Below are 21,084 nucleotides of genomic sequence, written 5' to 3'. Positions count from 1 at the left end.
AGGGGAGAGCCCCTGAAAAACAGAATGGGCAAAATGTCCGAGGCAGGAGACAGCATGTGGCTAGAATTAGAACATGAGGAAAGGGGTTTCCTCATCTTGTGGCCTTATCACCTACACGTCCAACCCAGTCTGGCTCAGAAAACTCACCATGAATCCATTCTTGCCCCCATCTCGGCAATGAAAGAGGCTATTACTGGCCTGGAAGAGGAAGAGGCCACTTTCACTGTGGAAGTCATAGGAGGTGATACCAAAAACACCGAGACGCTTCCGCTCCCTCAGGAGCTCTTCCTCCCGAGAATACATGCCATGGTGCGGGGTAGCCTGAATGTACACAAATGGAACGAGGGTCCAGTGAGGCCTCAGGTGAACACAATCAGTGTCTGGGGCTTGGGACTGCACTAGTAACAGAAGAGAACCACAGGAAGCCAGAGTGACCCTGAACTTCCAACTATGACCAAAAACATTCTGACACAAAACTATTTTACTAACAAAGTCACAACTCCCTGATAACCCTGGGTAAGTAAATCCATTTCCAAGGTATTGTCTAACACATTCTCTTTTCATCAGCCCCATCACTAACCTTAACCACTTAAGAGACAAAGATTGCTACCACAGAGGAAAGTGATAACAATAATAATAACTATACCACTTTAAGTTTTATAGAATACTTTGCAATTATTATTTCATTTGTTCCTCACAATAACCCTGGGAGGTAGGTATTATTATGCCCATTTTACAGATGAAAAAACGAAGGCAGACAATGATAAAGTGCCTTGCCCAGGGGTGACCCTGCTAATCACATATCTGAGGTTGGATACAGAACTCAGGTGTTTCTGGTCAGTGCTCATGCCTAGCCCTCTCCACTGTGTCACAAGAGCCTGTGACAACGACTACAGGCTTAGAGTTAGAGTTAAAAGACCCTTCTCTCTTCTATAGATGATCATAAGTAAGCTCTCTGAGCCTCAATTTCTTCTTCTTTCAAATAGGGATAATTGCCACAGGTCTTTCCTCTTGGGGTTGTTGGGAGGCTCAAATGAGAGAATGTACATTAGGGTTTTATAAACTTTATAGAGTCCTATATAAATGTCATTTATTAAAGCAAAAAGAAAGTGCTGTGCAAGGTTTAAGGAGGAAGGAGAGGCAATCAAGGACAGGTTTTCAAAAAAGCTGGCCTTTGAGTCAGACTTTAGAAAAGGATCAGGAATTAAACAATGAAGGAAAGGAAAAACATTTGGGGACCCGGGAAGAACATATACAATGGTGTGGAAGAGAATGAATATCAAGGATATAAGTGGATGCAGAGAGTAGCAATGAGTGAAGCATGAGTTGAGGGAGTATTGTGAAATGAGTCTGGAAAGTCAGGTAAGCAAAGTGGAAAAAGCACCAGCTTGGAATCAAGAGGACTAAAGTTTAAATCCAGACAGACCCTTACCACTAGCTGTATGAACCTGGGCAAGCTACTTCACCCTGACTACCTTACCAAAAAAAAAAAAAAAAAGGAAAAGGAAAAGAAAAGTCAGGTGGGGTTAGACTGTAGAGGCCTTATTTGTGAAGATAGAAACTTGTAGTTGCCAGCCAAGAGGCAGCTACTGAAGATGTACACTGTAGGAGGTCAGTACACTAAGAGTACGTGAAGAGACTTCTGCTGCCCTTTTCCCATTCCCTCATTCTTCCACTGCCTCTTCCCATTTTTCAGGAGTTAGAGGAGGTTTTTCCTTGCACTAAAAATAAGAGCCCAAGGTCCTACACCAAAACACACTCTCTTTCTGTTTGGCAAACACAATGACCCATTCAAATTCAGAACTATCTCCTGCCCAAGACACGGAACTTGTAGCTGCCAAGGCTATTAATTATTAGCCAGACTTGATAAAAGGGCTTTAATACCACTTTCCCTCAACCTACTAGTACTGCATTTAAAAGGAGAAGTAGATGCTTCTGATAAAGGATTCTTATCAAGAACACAAACTATGACATATGGGCACATGGGAGTGAGGGCAGCAGGAAAGGGGAAGTTTCACAATCATTCCCAGCCTGGTTTATCTTAACAAAAGCAGAATCATTGATGCCCCCAGTTAGAAGAGGCCTCTGAGCCCACAGAGTCCAAACCATCATCCCAAACAATTTCCACACCACCACCCAATGAAGAATCACCTGACTGACATCCCCAAAGATCTCCACCAAGGAAACACTTTACTATCATTATAAGACTTTTTTGATCCTTAGCTTATATTGATCTCTTTGTAACTTGTACTCAGTGCTTATTCTGTCCTCAAGACCCAAAAAGACTAAGTCTAGTCCTTCTGTCAACAGGCAGACCTTCTTGATCTTCCCATAGCTTTCTTTCTCTAGTCCCAGTTCCTTCAACCAATCCTCAGATGACAATAACCAGAGATCCTTCACCACCCTGCATGCCTTCCTCTGGACACTCTCCAACTTATTAATGTCCTTCCCACAATGTAACACCAGACCAAGACACAATGCTACAGAGAACAGCAAGCCTATCATCAGTTTCTTGAACCCTATGCCTCTAAATGCAGTATAAGATGATATTGGCTTTTATCAGGCCATCTCAGAGTGCTGATAAGGCTTGAAGTCTTCAAAGATCTCCAGCTCTTTTTCAGATAATATCCTTATTAAATTGGATCCTCAATCAATCTGACCCAACATTTGAAGACTGATGAATCTTTTCAGGTTCTGATTCTGTCTCCAATATACTAGCTCTCCCTCCTGGTTTGGTGTCTCCTGTGAATATGATAAACATACTATCTATGCTTTAATCCTCATTGGGGCGAAAACTAGGAAAACATCATAGACTTCTTCAGCACTGCCCTGGAGGAGACATCAAACTATTAGTAACTACTCATTAAATCTTATCACTTAACCAGGTCCAAATTCATTTATAATTGTATTCCTATCTAGCCACTATCTCTCGATCTTATCTACAAGAATAACACTATTTTTAAGAATGATAAATAAAGTCACACTGGATGATTAGACAAAGGATCAAAAACTGGAGTGCATGAAGTAATGAAATATTACTGAACCCTAAAAAAAAGACAAGAATGCAAAGAAACATGGGAAGAACTATATGAACTGACTGAAAATAAATTATATAAAACCAGGAAAATATACATTATCCAATAATGAAAATGAAAAATTAAAACACTAAAACTGAGCACTGTGTAATTAACAATAACCCAGCTTGTCCCCTGTATATCTCTCAGGGGATCCATGGATGTGAAATATTACACAAATATGAGACATAGTTTATATGCTCTTTACACAATTTATATGCGGTTTCTCTTTTTTTAATGGTTATTTTAAGCAACTGGAAAGATGACATTAGAAATCAATACATATAACCTTGAAAAAAAAGCATCATAGAGCAATACATGTAACCCCAAAAAAGAACAGTATGAGAGATGTCATTTAATATTTTGCTAAACTCTCGGTAAAATATACCTCTGCTGTTCCTCTGATTCACCAGATTAGTAAACCTGGTGAAATTAGGCAGTTTTTTTGTAAGCACCTCTCAAAGGTTGTCTGTATATAAAAGGCATCTAACAAGAAGCCTGAAGTCAACCAAAATTCAGTCTTCCCCAGATACATAGTATCCTAGAGTGTTATCTCTAGAAGAGCCTCTAAAGAAACCATGTTGCACAGTCTCTTCATTTTAAAATAGTAGCAGCTGAGAGCCAGAGAAGGGAAATTGACCTGAGGCCTCCTCTCGCTAATCCAGGGCTCTTATGCCATAACACACTCTTGGTAACCACGAGGTACCATCACTGCTGCAAACTCATCCCAATTCTATCCTAGCCAGTGAAGCTCAGTTCAAACAGTGCCAAACTGACTATCCTCTGCTAGCACTCTAAGAGGACCATAGATGAACTTCCCTTTTCCAGATCAAACAGTTCCTCCCAGATGGCCTGGCAGATTATGCCTTGACCAGCACTAGGGTAGTGCAGAAGCAAGCCATCTCACCTGAAAATGATCCAGCATCTGTTTCCATGACAACAGCAGCAGGGCCTCTTTGCGTACCTTTTTGGGAATTTCTGAGTAAAGGAGAGAATTCTCACGGCTGCCATAAGGCATCCCTAGGGAAACAAAAAAGAAATCCATGGTACCAGGCCCTGGGAAAGGCAATGACTGTTCAAAATACACCAAACCAGAAATGAGGAGGTGTAGTTAGAATAGTCCTATGATCAGTATTTCTGCCAAATAAAAGGGAGGGTCCAAAGCTAGAGGGATCCTTATAGGTCATTTAAATTCTATACAGGTTTCACATCCCTATAGACTCAAATATTCTGGTTCTTCTGCATTAAGTTTCTAGGAGTTGAGTAAATTCCAGCATTTCTCCATCATAGAAGCCTTTCCTGGGTGCCAACACTGTTTCGGTTTCAAACTCTCAGAGCTAGAAAGGACCTTAGCTGGCCATCAAATCCAATCCTCTCATTTTACAAATTAGAAATCTTAAACCAAAGGGGTCAAGTGACCTGCCTATGATCACAGAGATAGTAAATAGCCAAGACATGGCTTGAACCCAGGTTCTCTAATTCCAAGGTCAGAGTTCTCTCCCACACAGAGAAATTCATTTAATTACCAGACCCAGACTCCACAGTACCATTGTGGTCTCCAGGGTATAAAAGGGACATTCAGAGCTCTCTACACAAGTGAAACAGGCAGTTTTGCCTCAGCCTTTTCTGATGGCACCTTACAGTTGGTCTTGATCTAGGAAGGAGTAAGGATTTTTTTGCCCACCTGTCATGGCTCATTGGGGGATCCCAACACCTTGCAAAAGAACAGCTCTATGGTATCAAGGATAATCTTCCTTCAAAGTCACTACCATCTTGGTCTGATGATTAAGGAAAGAAGGGTGGCCCAGAGGAAAGAAGTCTAGATTTAAAGTCAGAAAATCTGGATCCAGGCTTGGCTCTACCACAATTATACTGAAATTTACCATCCTGGTCTCTCAAATGAGGATAGCAATACCCCGTCTTCCCATGTCGAGGATATTATGTATGAAAAGTCCTTGTAAATCTACAGTAGCCATAGAAAGGTGAGCCATTATTAGGAAGGTTATAACAATAGCCTCTAAGGATACAAAAAGGGGTGCTGTGAAGGGAAAAGTGGAATCAATTCTGGTCTCAGAAGGCCTGGGTTTTATTCCTAGTCATTCACAGATCTTGGGCAAATTACCTAAGTCTTGGACACTCAAGTTTCCTCACCTATAAAAAAATAAGAAGGGCATTGAACTAGATAAATTCCAACATCCCTATCCTTTTCAGTTCTGACATTTTGTAATGTGTAATCTCATGGGTAAGGGGAAAAATAAATCTGCAAAAGCAGCAGACTGGGCAGACTCCAGGAAGATTCCTTTTCTGGGGAAGCAGGATATGCTTTGGCCCAAGATCTGCTGTGACCAAGGCAATGACTCAGAGAGGTGACTTTAGCCAACTAGTGATTTAAGAAAAGGCTCTCTCATACAAACACTCAGCCCTACATGATCTGACCATCATAAAAGCAGATGGGGACTACCCTACATTCTAGATCTCCACTTTTACCCCCTTTCTCTGCACTCCCACCCACAGATGTTCCTAAGGTGACTTCTTTTCCCCCTCTCTAAGAGATCCTGAATTGTTTGCAGGTGGCACCAGGCTAGGCAGGATCAGTCTTACATTCCCCTGGCAGAACCAATGGTGACCACCAAGTCATAATGAGGCATGAAAGAAGTTTGCAGAGGAGGAATGCAGGGAATGAAAACATAACTAAGGGTTCAAATGATCTTAACAGGCTAGAATCTAACAACATTAAGTTTAAAGTGATAACTATATTTGAACAGCTGATTTTACTGAACCAAAGTACAGGTTTTTATATCTTAATACTTCAAAGAAACTTGAAACAGAAAAACCTGGAGCTTGGTTCAATAAAATCAGTCACAGAAATATAGGATAAGGAAGCCAAAGCCAGAACAGTTCATGTGAAATGGGGATTTTAGTGGATTATTGATGGAATCAAGAGTGTGACACAGCAGCTAAAAAAGTTAATTTTTTGACATGAGACTGCCTTAAAAAAAAGCAGTGTCCAGAACAGTAAAGAACAGTAAAGAAAAGAGTCTATTCTATCTTGAATAGGCCATACCTACGATGCTGTGATTTTGAAAACGTGGCACTCAGAAAGGAATGTAAGAAGGACAGGATCTAGGGAAAGGTAAGCAGGATGGTAAGGTGACTAGAGAACATGTTAGTTAAGCAACTGAGGATGTTTAGCCAAGAAAAGGAAAGAATTAGAGGGAGACATGATTGTAAAGTTTATATACTTGCAGACCTGTCATGAAAAAAGAAGGTAAAACTAGGAACAAAGAAGGCAAGCTGAAAAGATCAGATCCAGCTTTGACATAAGGCAAAGCTTTCTAACAGTCAGAGCTATCCAAAAGTGGAATTAGCTGCTTGGGAAGGTAGTCAGGTTCCCCAACATTGAAGGTCTTCAAGTGGAAGCTAAACTGACACTTTCTGGGAGGAATATTAGAGATTCCAGTTCAGGTATGAATCAGACCAATTGATTGTGCTGGGTTCTAGGCAGACTCACAGAGGAAAGGTCCTGACTGTATTAATAACAGAATCCATAACAGTTATTCTGAATATGATAAAAAATAATTATTGTTACTGAGGATTTTTTCTCTTCCAACTAGCAAGAGTGAATGGGTTTTTTTTTTTTAGGTTTCTGCAAGGCAATGGGGTTAAGTGGCTTGCCCAAGGCCACACAGCTAGGTAATTATTAAGTGTCTGAGGCTGGATTTGAACTCGGGTACTCCTGACTCCAGGGCCAGTACTCTATCCACTGTGTCACCTAGCTGCCCCATGAATGAACTTTTAAGAATCAAAGATTTAATAACCAGATTTACTTCCTGCCAGCTCTCCATAGGAACTCAATCTGGTTAAAAGCCCCCAAGCATATAGTTAGTGATAGGTGACAAGCAGGCAGGGAAGCCATGTGGTGCTCATAGTGAACTGAGGACTGGACCATTCAGAAGACCCAGACTGGGTCTCAGTTTTGCCACATGTTAGACTATAACTTTTAGGAAGTTGATTCACTCATAAAACTGGTCCAAAACAACTTGACTACCTACCTCACAGAGTTGTTATGAACAAAATATTGTTACTGTTGTTGTTAGGGACTGATAAGAGAAAGGGTGTGGAAGCCTAGCTTACCGAGGTAATAAAGCCGGTGAGAGTGAGGGCCTGACTCATCTGTCTTCTGGACAAATTGGAAGTCATGTGGGGCCTTGTTCACTATCATGCCTGAATACTTCCTGCTGCTGTGAATGATGTCCCGGAGCCCATCCCACGAGTGCTTCTCCACCTGGAAGGGCGAAGAGGGGTCTTCCATCTCCACCACATCAGGCCTCTCAGGCAGTACATCCACAGTGGTCATCCTTTCTTCCCCCTCAGAGATGAGTGAGAAACTACATGGAAGATGATGGGGGTAAAAAAAAAAAGAGGGGGGGGGATGAACAGGGTGTTATAAGCAAAAGCATGGTAACCCATAAGACCCTCCTAGACTCAGTTCACTATAGCCAGTTCCTACCCCTGTATCCAGTAGAAATTTTTACAAAGACAACCTCCAATGAAACTAGAAGTGATAACATTTAGTAAATGGGAGAACCAAAAGGACTCCAGCCCTTTACCAATTCCTGAACTACTACATTACTGATACCCACCAGTAGCTCCAACATCCAAAAAGGCAGAAAGCCAATTCAAAAAATATTAATAAAATATGTACTACATGGAAGGTCCTGTGTTTGGCATTGGAGATACAAATGTGAAAAGTGACACTTTAAACTCCTTGAGGATAGGATTAAATGGGAATTTAACATCATCTAAGAAGTGATGAGAAAGTGTAGAAGATAATAGACAAAGGACTCTAGGAAAATTTAAGGAAGATCAGATTGGTAAAAGTGAAAAAAAGGGAAAACAACATTTGTTGGGGTGACTGTAGGAAGAGGTCCTCTAAAGCACTGTTGGCGGACTTATGAACTGGTCAAACAATTCTGAAAAGCAATCTGGAATACTACCCTCAAAGTCACTAAACTCTTGCATATCCTTTAATCCAGAGATACCACTATCAGGTCTCAAAAACATAAAAGAAAAGGGGAAAAACTCTCTTAAGTACAAGAATATTTACAACAGCTCTTTATTTTTTTTAAAAGAACTGGAAACTAAGGGCACACCCATCATTTGGGGAATGGTTGAACAAATCATAATATTTCAATGTAAATGAATATTACTGAATCTTAATAAATGAAATGGATGGTATCGAGCAAACTTAGGAAGACTAATATGAACTACTGCAAAGTAAAGAAGGCAGAACTCAAACAACAATTTATATGATAACCACACCATAAAGACAAAAACTCTTGAGTATCTGAAGAACTCTGACCAATGTAATAGTCAATCACAATTCCAAAGAATCAATGATGAAGCATAGTATCCAATTTTTTTTTAAGGTTTTTGTAAGGCAAACAGGGTTAAGTGGCTTGCCCAAAGCCACACAGCTAGGTAATTATTAAGTGTCTGAGACCGGATTTGAACCCAGGTACTCCTGACTCCAGGGATGGTGCTTTATCCACTACGCCACCTAGCCGCCCTAGTATCCACTTTTTGGCAAGAGGTGATAGGTCAAGGTGGAGAATAAGAGATCTATTTTGTTTGTCTAGGCATATTTATTAATTTTTTTCTTTTTCAGTTGAGGAGATAGTGATAAGGTTGTCAAAAAAAAGGGGGAAAAGAGGGTCATTGAAGCATTTTTTAAAAAAAAATCTAGAAGAGAATAGAAAGAAGGCAAGGAAGAAACAGATAGGCAGAACAATTTTGAAAATTATGTGTTGAATTTGCTGTATTTAGAGAGAAAAGCATACCAGATAGAGTGATTTGCAATTTTCCATGCAATTTTTTTTTCTTTTACGTATGGAAATGCTCAATTTTGTTCAGAATTTTAAAAAATTAAATTAAGAAAAGATTTAAAGTGGGAGAAATTAGTTTCAGCTGAGGTAGGAAGAGATGTAGAGGACAGGAAATCAGGTGAGGCTTCACTCAGGAGGCAGTATCTGAGCTGGGCCTCAAAAGTGGTGAGGAAGAAGTGTGATCTCAACTTGTAGACATAGAAAAAGGTAAGACAGTCATTCTGTTGGCCAGAATATAGAGCAGATGAAAGGAGATTAATGAAATGATGCCAGAAAAAGAGGCTGGAACCAAACTTCAGAGAGCTTTAAAGTAGGAGTAAGGAGAACAGATTTCTATCCTCTGGGCATTAGGGAGCCAATGAAGGTTTTTGGACAAGAGGAGGGATATGGGCAGACCCATGCATTTGCAAGGTTATTTCCACAAAGTAACAAAATCTTAGAGTGGGAGGGGCAGCTAGGTGGCGGAGTGGATAAAGCACCGGCCCTGGAGTCAGGAGTACCTGGGTTCAAAGCCGGTCTCAGACACTTAATAATTACCTAGCTGTGTGGCCTTGGGCAAGCCACTTAACCCCATTTGCCTTGCAAAAACCTAAAAAAAAACCTTAAAAAAATCTTAGAGTGGAAAAGACCCTTGAAATCTGGCTCAGCTAGTCTCTCGAGCCTTTATCACCTCCATGACCAAAAGGGCATCCAGCCTCTGCATGAACATCTCCCACCCATACAAAATAGCTCAGTTCATTTTCTAGGAGCTTTTGTTGTTAGGCTATTTTTTCTTATACTCAACCAAAAATATGCTTCTCTGGAATTGCTCCTAAGGCTCCTAGATATGAGTTCTGGTAAACAGGGACATTTATAGAAGTGCTTAGACTGACTTTTAAACAAATATTTGTCTACCCAGGGCGGCAGTACATTGACTGAGTTGGGTAAGGATGAAGAGAAAGAAGATGCTTTCTTCTCCAGGGGGTGTGTCGTGGTCAAACCTAGTGGAAGCAGCAGAGTGAAAAGCTAACCACAGGGTACCTGTGAGCCAGAGCTGCTCCCCTAAGTGGGAGGAAGAGTAGGGCATCCAATGAAGCAACAGCATGCTGCATTACTGCCTCATCCTGATTTACTAGCTCTTACTGTACATTCTCCTGTAATCTTAAACACCTACAGAGAGCTACCAGGGTTACTTTTTACAGGGTGAGGTGTCACCTGCAAGGTGTCAAAGATATGGAGGTCACAGCTCAATTCTGAATTCTATGACTTAACATACTAAGCAGAGTCCTGGAAGGTTCTCTGCAGTTCAGTGAGAGCACAGGGACATATGAAAGTAATCTTAGCCAGACTCTTTCCTCTACCTGCAACTAATGTATCAGAGGCCTGCTAGTTGCTTTGAGAGCAGACCTTGGATTTTTCAGTTCCTCTGGGAGAAAAGCTTCTATTACTGAAGTCATTGTTCATTTGCAGGGAAGAACATTTGGAGCTGGGAAAGCATACATCACCATGACCTTGTTGACTGCTATTACCTGCCTGGCAAGATAGGGGTAAAAGGTTTTTTAAGAGAAATAAGAAGCAGACCTATGCTGATCACTGCTTCATTTAATTTTTTGTAACTTCCATTTGCAAGAGCCTTGACTTAAATATACAAGGAAGTGTTTCCTATTTAAAGGGAAACTTGTCTGAACACTCACAACTGCTCTCATTAGGCTATGAGTTTCTCATTACCAGAAGAGTTAGTTCAAGCAGAGGCTAGACGATTATTTGTCTAACATTTCCTAACCAGTCAATTTTTAACAATATGTAAATTGTATTACCAAAAGTCCTTAATTCTTAAAATGGTCTCTTCTCCTGTTCTCCTACTCTTCTCATTCCCATCCTTTGCTGTTCCAAGATCCATGCTGCTAAAAGCTGTGGGATATAAGATGGATGTGTTGCATAGTCTGGATTGGACAGGCAGGCTGCAACTCTGACATTATGGTCTGCACCTGCTACCATCACCTCCAAACATCCGTTCAGCTCTCAATTCCTTACAATCTCTGTTTCCAACCCCACCACTCACCTGAAACAGTTTCCCTCAAGGTTCCCAAAAGTCTCAACTGCTAAATCCAGAGGACTTTTCTCAATCCTCTGCAGCTTCTGACATTGCTGACTACCCTCCCTCCCTCCTGGATACCATGACATTATTCTCCAGGTGCCTCCGCCTACTGTCAGTCTGATTATCCAATCTTAGAGTCCCAGCACAAGGTTATTCATCACTTGCTTCCCACACCCCCACTGGCTAGAGAACTGCAGAGTTCTGCCCTGGGCATTCTTTTCTCATTCTATACCCTCCTGTTACAGATTTCTTCAGCACTCATGGGTTCAAATAACTTCTTCATGAAGAAGACTTCCAAATATCTAGACACAGACCTGCAGACACACCTCCTACACCTACACCTTCTGGATAACTTTTCCAAGCTTAACACATCCAAAATGAAACCCACCATCCCCTCCAAATCCCATCCAATCCACTCCTCCTCTGAAATTCCTTATCTTCAGTATACCAACATCCTTTAGTTACATAGTTTTGTGAACTAGATCCTCCCCTTTCCCTCACCTCCCAAACCTGATCAGCTGCCAAAACTTATTAATTTTATCCCTATGGCATCTCTCCCATGTTTCTGTCTCTCCATTCACGTAGCTACCACCCTAGCAAAACAGTATTGAATAAGTGGACATCATGCTAGTCTTAAAGTTAGGAAAAAAGAGGTTCAAATCCCACTTCTGACTTCTAACTGTAACTCATTTAACCTCTTTGAGCCTCAATTTGTTCTTCTGGAAAATGAGGATACACAAAATATACACTTACAAATAAGACTTATAAATGTCAAATTAGTTCAGGCCTTCATCATCTCTGTCTTAGACTACTGTTACTGCCTTACAATTGGCATCCCTGTTTACAGTCTCTCCTTTCTTCAGTCAATACTCCAAAAGGCCACAATAATCTTCCTAAAGCACAGGTCTGACCATGTTACTCTCTTTTCAAAAATCTTTAAAATCTATCTCCTAAGGCTAGTAGATGCTTTGGTCTGGCATTTAAAAGTCTTTTCCCAACCTGGTTCCCACTACCTTTCCAACTATAATTCATACCATTCTTCATGAACTCAATGTGTTTCAGTCAAGCTAGATGACACTGTTTCTCAAATTTGAACTTCCATCTGCTCAAGACATTCCTAAAATTTGTCACATATTCTCTTTTTGTCTCTACTTCTCAGAATGTCTAGGATTTAGATCAAGTGCAACCTGAAGGCTCCATGAAACCTTCTCTCACTCTTCCCCCCAGGTTATCAATGCTTCCTCCTCAATTCTGTTTATACACATACACTGATAGCCTCCTCTCCACCACTGTCCCCTCAAAAATACAAGAGCTCCTTAACAGCAGAGTATTTCATGTAAGTCTTTATATCTATGTTCAGAGCCCACGAGAGTGCTTGAGAATGGTCAGAGAATGTCTGTTAAATTGAACTGAAAATAGCAACGCTGAGGGTGGCTAGGTGGCACAGTGGATAGAGCACCAGCCCTGGAATCAGGAGTACCTGTGTTCAAATGCGGCCTCAGACACTTAATAATTACCTAGCTGCACGGCCTTGGGCAAGCCACTTAACCCCATTGCCTTGCAAAAAAAACAAAACTAAAAAAAAAGAAAAAGAAAATAGCAATGCTGGAATTTGAATCTAAGGCCTCAGATTTTAAAATTCCATATTCTTTACACTATACCACACTGACAATATCCATTTCTTTGCATAGGTCTTTGGATTATAGGATCATAGATCCAGGACTAGAAGGAAGTCTGGATTCCAATCTGTTCAATCTCTGGAAACTGAGACTAGGAAAGCTTAGGTAACCAATCCAGAGTCAGAATTAGAAAGCAACATCACCTGGACTGCTATGCTGGTTCCATTCTGTAAATAAGCTTCCATGTCTGCTGCATAGCCCTACTTTGGGTCTCTTCTCAGCTTCCATTTTCTAAAGGGGGATGGAGCAGGGGGGAAGAAAGGAAGGATCTCTCACTGATGCTGACATCCTATTTTACTGATCAAGTATTTAAAAATCCTATGTCACATTTGTACAAAGCTCTATGATCCTGGAGCACTTTCATAAACATTATCTCATAACAACCCCAAAAGCTCTACAAAGCAGGAATTGCTGTCTCTAGTTTGCAGAGGTGGAAATGCAGTCCAGAGCAGGGAAATCCAACTCAAAACCACAAGCATTCCAAGTGTCTCCTATAGGCCTGGGGGGTACAAATATAAAATAAAAAAGCTCCTGATCCCAAGGATACAAACAGTTATTAGACACTCAGGGCACTCTCCAGTTGTCTTGATGTATCTGACCACCAACCCAGATAGCTGAAAAGGAGAGAGCTAGATTGGTATCTTTACACCGCCCCCCCCCACTCATTCCTATTTATATATGTAGGTCATGTCATCACCTCCCTGAGGCCATGGTCCTCTTTAAGAACAAAGGACAAACAACATTCCACACCTGTGGGTACCAGGCCCTGTCCTCAAAAGCTCCCAATCTAATGGGGGGAAGTGACAAGTAAGCAAATAAGTACCAGCAAGCTCCAGACAGGTTAAAGAGAGGAAAGCTGCATGCACTAATGTGACCTGGGAAAAGCTAGCTGTAAAAGGGACTTGAAGGAAGTCCAAAAAGCCAAGAGATAGAGGTGAGGGCACAGCATGTAAACAGGTACGTACGTAAAACATTGTTTCGGAACAGTGATACCTGGGGGGAGGAGGGGAGGTCGAGAAAGGCTTCTCAGAATGGTAGTCCATGAGCTTGAGGGAAATGAAGGATTCTAAGAGGCAGAGGGAGAAGGTCGGTATAAAGCCCAGAGGTGAAAGATGGAACAACATTGTGAAGAAAAGCAAGAGGCCAAACTGCCTGGATCAAAGAATATGTGAGATCATTTGTAAGGTTGGAAAGGTAGTTTGGTGACAGGTTGTAAAGAGTTTTAAATGCCCAGAGAAATCTATATTTAATCCTAGAGGTAAAAACACATGGAAATGTCCAAGAAGAGATGATTTCTTATCTGCCTCTACCACAGACATAGGATTAAAGCAGAAATCAGGAAAAGTTTCTGATCTTATTCCCACTTTTCATTCCACTGTTTTGGCAACAGCTTCAGAAAGAGGAAATACAGGAAAAGTTGAAACTGGAAGGGCCCCTAGGGATCAGTTTGTCTGATTCTACAGATGAGGAAACCAAGGCCCCAAAGTAAAATGTTTGCCCAAGGTGCCATTTAGGTAGTGAGCAGCAGAACCAAGGCTTGAACTCATGCCTTGGGTCTACAAATACAATACTCTTCCGATCATAGCATACTGTCCTGGCACATGCATCTAGAAGTGCTAAATCATCTGGCTACTCCAGGCTTACCCTCCACTTCTAGATGGGTTGTGATATTCTTCAAGAATTAGCCCTCTACAGCCCATCTGGCCCCAATTTCAGTCATAAATATAGAAGGAAAAACATCACAGACCCTCAATAACCAAGCCTAGTTGCCCATCTTCTAAACACATCAACTAAAAAGCTACAAGCTCAAGCATTTGAAACAAAAAGAAAGAAAATACTTTTGACTTAGATGCCTGCAGATGGAACATGGAATGAAACCACAGTCAAGAAGACAACGAAGAATGTGATGAGACATCTGGCAAAAACTTCCAGGAACCTTCAAAGATGATGCCAGATGTCCCAGGCAGCCAGCCCCACTCTCTCATCCAGGCAGGGGGTGGTCTGGCAAGGCATATATTCCTTGCCTTCCAAAAGGCAAAAGAAATTTTTTTTTTAAAGTTAACCACCACCTACTGAGAAAACAGCATGAAGCTGGTAAGGTGAGTGAACATCTGTACCTTTAAGAACAGGTCTATAATAGCTTCTCTCCACGCCCATCCCCATGAAGCCTCCTTCAGCTCATAATTCAGAGAGTTTGCACAGCTTGAGAAATTCAAAAAGATTCCGGGCAAACTGATGTACAATTCCACCTACACATTCTCTAAGTCAATCAGGGAAGCCACTTCAAAGAGGGTGATATCAAACAAACACACTATTCAAGAAAGTAAATTCCAAGGCCATGTCAGATTTCAGTGGCCTCAGTCTACCTGGGTCCTTTAATAATTCAACCTTCACCTATTTGAGCATCCACTCAACTTCCAGAACTTCCTTTTAGAGAACAAAGGTGAGTCAGGTATGTGAACTAAGAAGTATAGATTATTATCCTTGGCTAAAATCCACTGAACGTTCAATAAAGAGAAGAAAGGAGAGAGAGAGAGAGAGAGAGAGAGAGAGAGAGAGAGAGAAGTCCAGTAGGTCATTCATTATCTTCCTGGGTGTGAAGGTATTATTCAGTCTCAGAATTCTAGAAGGGGTGTGCCTTGCTTGGGATGTTTGGAAGGAGGAGGGTATCTGACCAAGGAATGCCAAAAGGAGACTCCTAGGAACAAAGGTTCATTGCTACAGATTCCCCCTAGGCCCAGGATGGGCCAAGCAACTCTAGGAGAATCTTTACTTTATCCCTATCAAAAAAAACTGTTTTTCAACTCATTCCACATAATTTAGTCTTCAGAAAATCATTTTTAGCCTATAATAATGATACATAAAGCATATAAATTAAGAACAGACCAATCAACATTCCTGGCTGACCCAATCCCACAAAGGTATCTATACCAGAAACCCATCCAATCTTTACATCAAGCAACTAGATAATATTTTATCATAAATCTTTCACAACTGTCTTGGGTCACAGCATTGCTAAGAAATGGCAAGTCATTCACAGCTGACCATTCTACAATATTACTGTTATTTTGTGTGTGTATGTTACATATATGTCTAGAATATATACACACATATATGTGTACACACACATATATGTAAAGACAGATATAGATACAGATAATCTTTTCATTTTTTTAAGGACCAGAATTGTGATTTTTTTGGAAAGGGGAAGGAACTCCTGGTAATAAAACTCCTTTGGCCAGTGAAGATTGATTCTGCTCTGCAACTATCTTAGAAAATTAGAAAACTGCCTTAGAAAATTGCCTGGCACTGACTAAGCCAATGAGTATCAAGGGCAAGCTTTGAACCCAGGTCTTCTTGACTTTGTGACCAGTCTTGCTATCTATTAAGTAGTGCTAGCTCTCAGTTTTTCTTTTTCCTCAAACCATTCCTTTCAGCTATAGCAATGGAATGAGGCTGGGAAAGGCTCCCCACATATTACGTACCAAGTCTCTCCCTCCTCCCCTACTTCCAAATGAACTTGCAGATGGGGTTCAGTGATGTAAAAACAGCAAGATTCTCCCAGATCTCGATCAAGAACTGGCCAATATTTGCATTGACACCACAGTAGTGTAATGTAATGGAAAGTCTGAAAGGTTTGGAGTCAGGTCTGGGTTTGAATCCTGCTTCTGTCCTTTTCCCACTCAACATTTCAGTTTCCTCACCTGAAAAATGAAGTAATTGGATTATATGACCTTTAAGTTTTCTCCTAGCTCTTGTTTGCAGCCTATGACCAGTGCCAAAAGTTTCACAGAGAAGGAGAACTGCAAAAGCTTTTGGGCACTTAGACAAGAGCTCCATGGTTGAGCGGTGCTAAGAATCTGAATTCTAGAATGTTCCAAAGGCAGCCTCAGCACCCCACCTCAAATGTATAATATACTCTATACATTGTGCCTTATACACCATACATCATAAATATTTATTGAACTGAATTGCAATTGGCATACAAACTTCTAGACCAATCTGATGGAAGCTAGTGATCAATAACTAACTTTCCTCACCAAGGTGTGATTCAGTTCACATTCTTTAGCCTTCCTAGGTGCCAGAGATGCAAACAAAAAAATGGAACAGTCCTTGTTACAAGATCCTTGGGCTGGTCCAGGGAAGAATCACAGGAACACAGACAGACACATAAATTGAGGCCTGGTAGGACCTTCGAGGCCATCTACCTTCCCTCATTTGAGTAGAACTAGGCCAACGGAGCAGCAAGGCAGGGAACCAAGGGCATGCCCTGCTGGCCTCTTTCTCTCTTTTTTACTCTGCTGCCTCCAACCCTTGGGTATAATGTGATATTTTTTCCATCTGATCTAGTAGTAAGAAACTCAGTGCCAGGAATCAGAAGACCCATTTCTGACTGAGGGGGAGGGGAAATCTCAGTTTCCTCATCTGTACAACAGGGGAGAGGGGTAAGAATAAGAAGGCTCCCCAAATCCCTCCCAGTTTTGACAATCAGTAACATTCACAGAAAAAAGGGCAAGTTACCTTCTCCAACTTTCGGTGGTCTTGCTTTCCAGGCGCAACCTCTTTACCTTCCGCATTAACTACTCAGCAAGCTTCTGGTAGGAAGGGAACCTAGAAAATAAAGGGGCCAGATGTCAGGGAGATGACAAAGCCAGGACTGGCAGCAAGAGCTCCTCCACGTCTTTGGTCTTTAGGAGCTCATTTTGGGCTATTCAGGCCAATCTCAGAGCCAATGCAACTCTGAAAGACTTTTCAGATTCTAAGCCTGAAACACTATAAAACTGCCAAAATAAGGACACCAGGCAGAAAATAAGTATCTTTTCTCTGTGCAGTTTCCTAGCCTCACATGACTCTGGGGTAGAAGTAAGTGAATAGTCCTTTTTTGGGATAAAGCTGCTTGATGTAAAGGAGAATCAAAACAAAGGATATCACTCCATTGTCACAAGACCATTGTATTAAAGGGTTTAGCATTTCTGAAACCAAGAAAAGACCCCAGAAAGCTCCTTGTCCAACCTGTGAAATCACCTTTGCAACAGTTTCCACAAGTGGCAGTTCAGCCTCTGGAGAGTTCTGAGGAGGGAGAAATCACCACCTCCTGAGGCAACCCAGCTAATTTGGGGGCAGTTTTCTTTGTTATGAAGTTTTCCCTTATGCAAGTTAAAACTGTCCTCTCTGGAACTTGTCCTCACTGGTCCTAGTGCCAGAAGTCCAGGGGGACAGATCTATGGTGAGATCAGAGGACAGTCCCCTTCCCTTTTAACCATGGAACCTAACACAGTATACACTCAGATGTCCAGGAAGCAGAAGTTCAAAGGAAAGGATAAACAAGATTGCTCCTTTAATATTCTGCTTTCATATAATAATCCTTCTCACTCAAAGGAATTAAGAGTAGAGAGATGGACCTAGCAATGAACTGGGGTCAAAGTACTTGGGAGTTTGAGTCCTGGCTTTTCTGGGTAGATAAAGAGTTCTGGGTCTAAAATCAGGAAGATTCTTCTTCCTGAGTTCAGATCTGGTCTCAGACACTATGTGTGTGATCCTGAGTAAGTCATTTAACCCTGTTTGTCTCAGTTCCTCAAAAAGCTGGAGATGGAGAAAACCCTAGAGTCACCAAGAGTCAGCCATGATTAAAAATGATTGTACCCACAATCTGCTGCTGCTTACTAGGTGCATAAACCTGGGAAAATCACAGTCTTTCTGGGCCTTAGTTGGGTTTGGGGTTTTTTTTTTGCCATTTAGAAAGATTTTATTTATTTTGAATTTTACAATTTTCCCCCTAATCTTGCTTCCCTCTCCCCAACCCCCACAGAAGGCAGTCTGTTAGTCTTTACATTGTTTCCATGGTATGCACCGATCTAAGTTGAATGTGACAAGAGAGAAATCATATCCTCAAGGAAGAAAAAAAAGTATAAGAGATAGCAAAATTACATAAGATAACAGGTTTTTTTTCCCCTAAATTAAAGGTAATAGTCTTTGGTCAATTTTTTTTTAAAGATCTTTATAAAGTTTCCTTTCAATTCAAGTAAGCACTGATATGCAAGGTTCTGGAGGTGAAATGCCAGAATGAAAAGCAGTCTCTGTTCTCATGAAACTTACAATAATAATATTAATGATAACTCTATGTAGTGCTTCTAGGTTTACAAAACATTTTACATACTCTATCTCATTTGGTATAGAAAAGTACACAACTGATAACCTGGGAAGGAAGAGACTTCCAGTTTTAAATCATATGAACCATTCCCAAATCATCCAAAGGAGTCAATGAAGCAGAGATTTCATATGCAAACGTCTCTAGCATTGAGCCCCTAATTATAACACAAATGCCCTTCCAAAGCAGGGGCACGTGGGCAGGAACTCAAAATCCAATAATGTAGTAGCTTTTAAGGGGTGAATTAATGAAATGTTTGACCAAATATAGCTGGAGAATGATGTTATAACAATCCAAATGGCCCTTGGCAGAAAAAAAGGTTCCCAAAATGTGTTCTAAACCATTCAGTTAGTTTCTATTCCAGCTATAGCCAGGGGCCCCTGACTTGGATTAAATAAATCTGTCAATAACTGGGCTATCTGATCTCCCCCCCCCAAAAAAAAATTCTCAGTATTCCTGGAGCTTCATGTGTTCCTTCCCACCTGAAAAATTCCTCCAGCTCTGAGTAGTACTTTTGGATCACAGCCCTTCCCTCCAGTTCAACTTGGAGATGATACTTTCAGCTGTCTTGATTTGCCCAGAAGTCACTTGGGAGTTTAAACAATCTACTTCAAACAACAAAATAAAAAAAAGACTTGTGACATTTAAACTTTAGTCACAGCTCCTAAAAAAGCAAATTTACTCTTGTCTCCTCCATAGTCCAAGTAAGAAATTTATAACCAGCAGAACCAAGGAAGTACCATCCCTAATCTTCGGAGGCAGAAGGCTGGCTGGGACCACCAGAGCCAGCAAAGAGATGCTGGGGGATAGAAAAGATGAAAATCCTAGAACAACTAAGAATAGACAAGTGGCCCTCCCATCTAGAACTTGAAGGTGCAGTTTCTTTATAAAATAAAGAGATTGGACCTTTCTAAGCTCTAAATGATAACATCATAATAGGATCATAGATCTAGAGTTGGAAGGGACCCCAGAAGCTATCTATACAAATGGGGAATTCTGAGGCCCAAGTAAGTTAAGTTCGAGGTCATATGTGACTTAAGAACCCAAGGCAGGATTTGAACTCAGGTACTGAACATCTGGGGAAGCTAGATGACACAGTAGATAGAATGATGAGCCTGGAGTAAGAAGACTCATCATCATGAGTTCAAATCTGGCCTCGCACATTTATTGGCTGTGAGTCTAACCTGTTTGCCTTAGTTCTTCATCTAAAAAATGATCTGGAGAAGGAAACCACAACTAATCCAGTATCTTTGCCTAGAAAACCCCAAAAGTCAGAGACAACTAAAGAACAACTTTTGGATTCAGAGCAAGTGTTTTTTTTTTTTCTGTTATACTGTATTGCTCCTCTCCTTAACTGTTGTTATCTAGGACATCAGTGATTAGAGTGCTGAGCCTAGAGTAAGGAAGACTTATCTTCCTGAGTCCAAATCTGGCCTCAGACTTTTATTAGCTATAGAAGTCACCTAACCCTGTTTCCCTCAGTCTCCTCCTTGTGAATGGAGAAGGAAATGGCAAACCTTTCCAACATCTTTACCAAGAAAACCACAACTGGGCAACAACTTTGCTTTTTCCATTATGTTGCCCCTCTAATCCTTTTTTAACTATGGAAGAGAGACGATGAAGACTAGATGTGTTGGAGAGGATTAAGAAAGAATCTGCTCCCTCCCGGCTATGCCCGGGGAGGGTTACTGAACTGAAGATCCCATCGGGAGGACCTCAACAACTGAAGGGAGGAGGAAGCTGGGGAAGAGAAGGGCAAGAAGACTTCACAGGTGCCGTCCAGGTCCGAGAAGGTGGTGGATGAGACGGTGCCAACAACAACTGCCACTCATAGAGCTCTTTATCTCATTTGATCTTCAAAACAATCCTGTGAGGCAAGAGCTCCTTTTACCCCTGTTTTGGGGTGGAAACAAGCTGGGGCGGGAGTGGGTGAGGTGACTCGTCCAGAGTCCCACAAGCCGATGGAATCCCGAGGCGGGAGCAGGGAAAGCTCAAGGGCCCTGGGAAAAGAGTGGGCACGAGAGGGAGAAAGGGAGGGGAAGGCCGGTCCCTGGGGAAGGGGCACCGGGGGGAGGCCCAGGGGGCCGAGTGCCAAGCCTCTCCCAGCCAGGCGGCCGGGGGCGGGCTCTGCCCCCTCCCACAGCCCCCGGGGGCACGCGCGGGGAGGATCTGTCAGCCGCCGGGAGAGTCTCCCCCGGGGGGTCCGGGGGCGCCCGTCCCG

General features: G+C 41.7%; 1 protein-coding gene across 9 annotated transcripts in view; it reads right to left on the bottom strand.

Annotated features, from left to right (window-relative positions):
* Positions 1 to 21,084, bottom strand: part of DPP9 (dipeptidyl peptidase 9) — a 51,842-nt gene that overhangs the window by 30,446 nt on the left and 312 nt on the right. Inside the window, exons 2-6 of one of the 9 annotated variants that reach the window (XM_074203963.1) lie at positions 19,346 to 19,468; positions 17,237 to 17,326; positions 7,209 to 7,462; positions 3,982 to 4,094; positions 148 to 321 (exon numbers count right to left, since the gene is read on the bottom strand). In XM_074203963.1, coding sequence (XP_074060064.1) covers positions 148 to 321; positions 3,982 to 4,094; positions 7,209 to 7,462; positions 17,237 to 17,292 — 597 coding nt within the window. In that variant the 5' untranslated portion in view covers positions 17,293 to 17,326; positions 19,346 to 19,468. Of the gene's footprint in view, positions 1 to 147; positions 322 to 3,981; positions 4,095 to 7,208; positions 7,463 to 10,755; positions 15,877 to 16,200; positions 16,420 to 17,236; positions 17,327 to 19,345; positions 20,928 to 21,084 lie in introns of those variants that run through there. The other 8 variants (XM_074203962.1, XM_074203964.1, XR_012471979.1 and 5 more) reach the window with 8 other exon arrangements.

This window comes from Macrotis lagotis, chromosome X (assembly GCF_037893015.1).
Source record: "Macrotis lagotis isolate mMagLag1 chromosome X, bilby.v1.9.chrom.fasta, whole genome shotgun sequence".
NCBI classification, from domain to species: domain Eukaryota; kingdom Metazoa; phylum Chordata; class Mammalia; order Peramelemorphia; family Peramelidae; genus Macrotis; species Macrotis lagotis.
The sequence above is the reverse complement of the archived record's forward strand: the minus strand, read 5'-3'. Positions and strand labels throughout refer to the sequence as shown.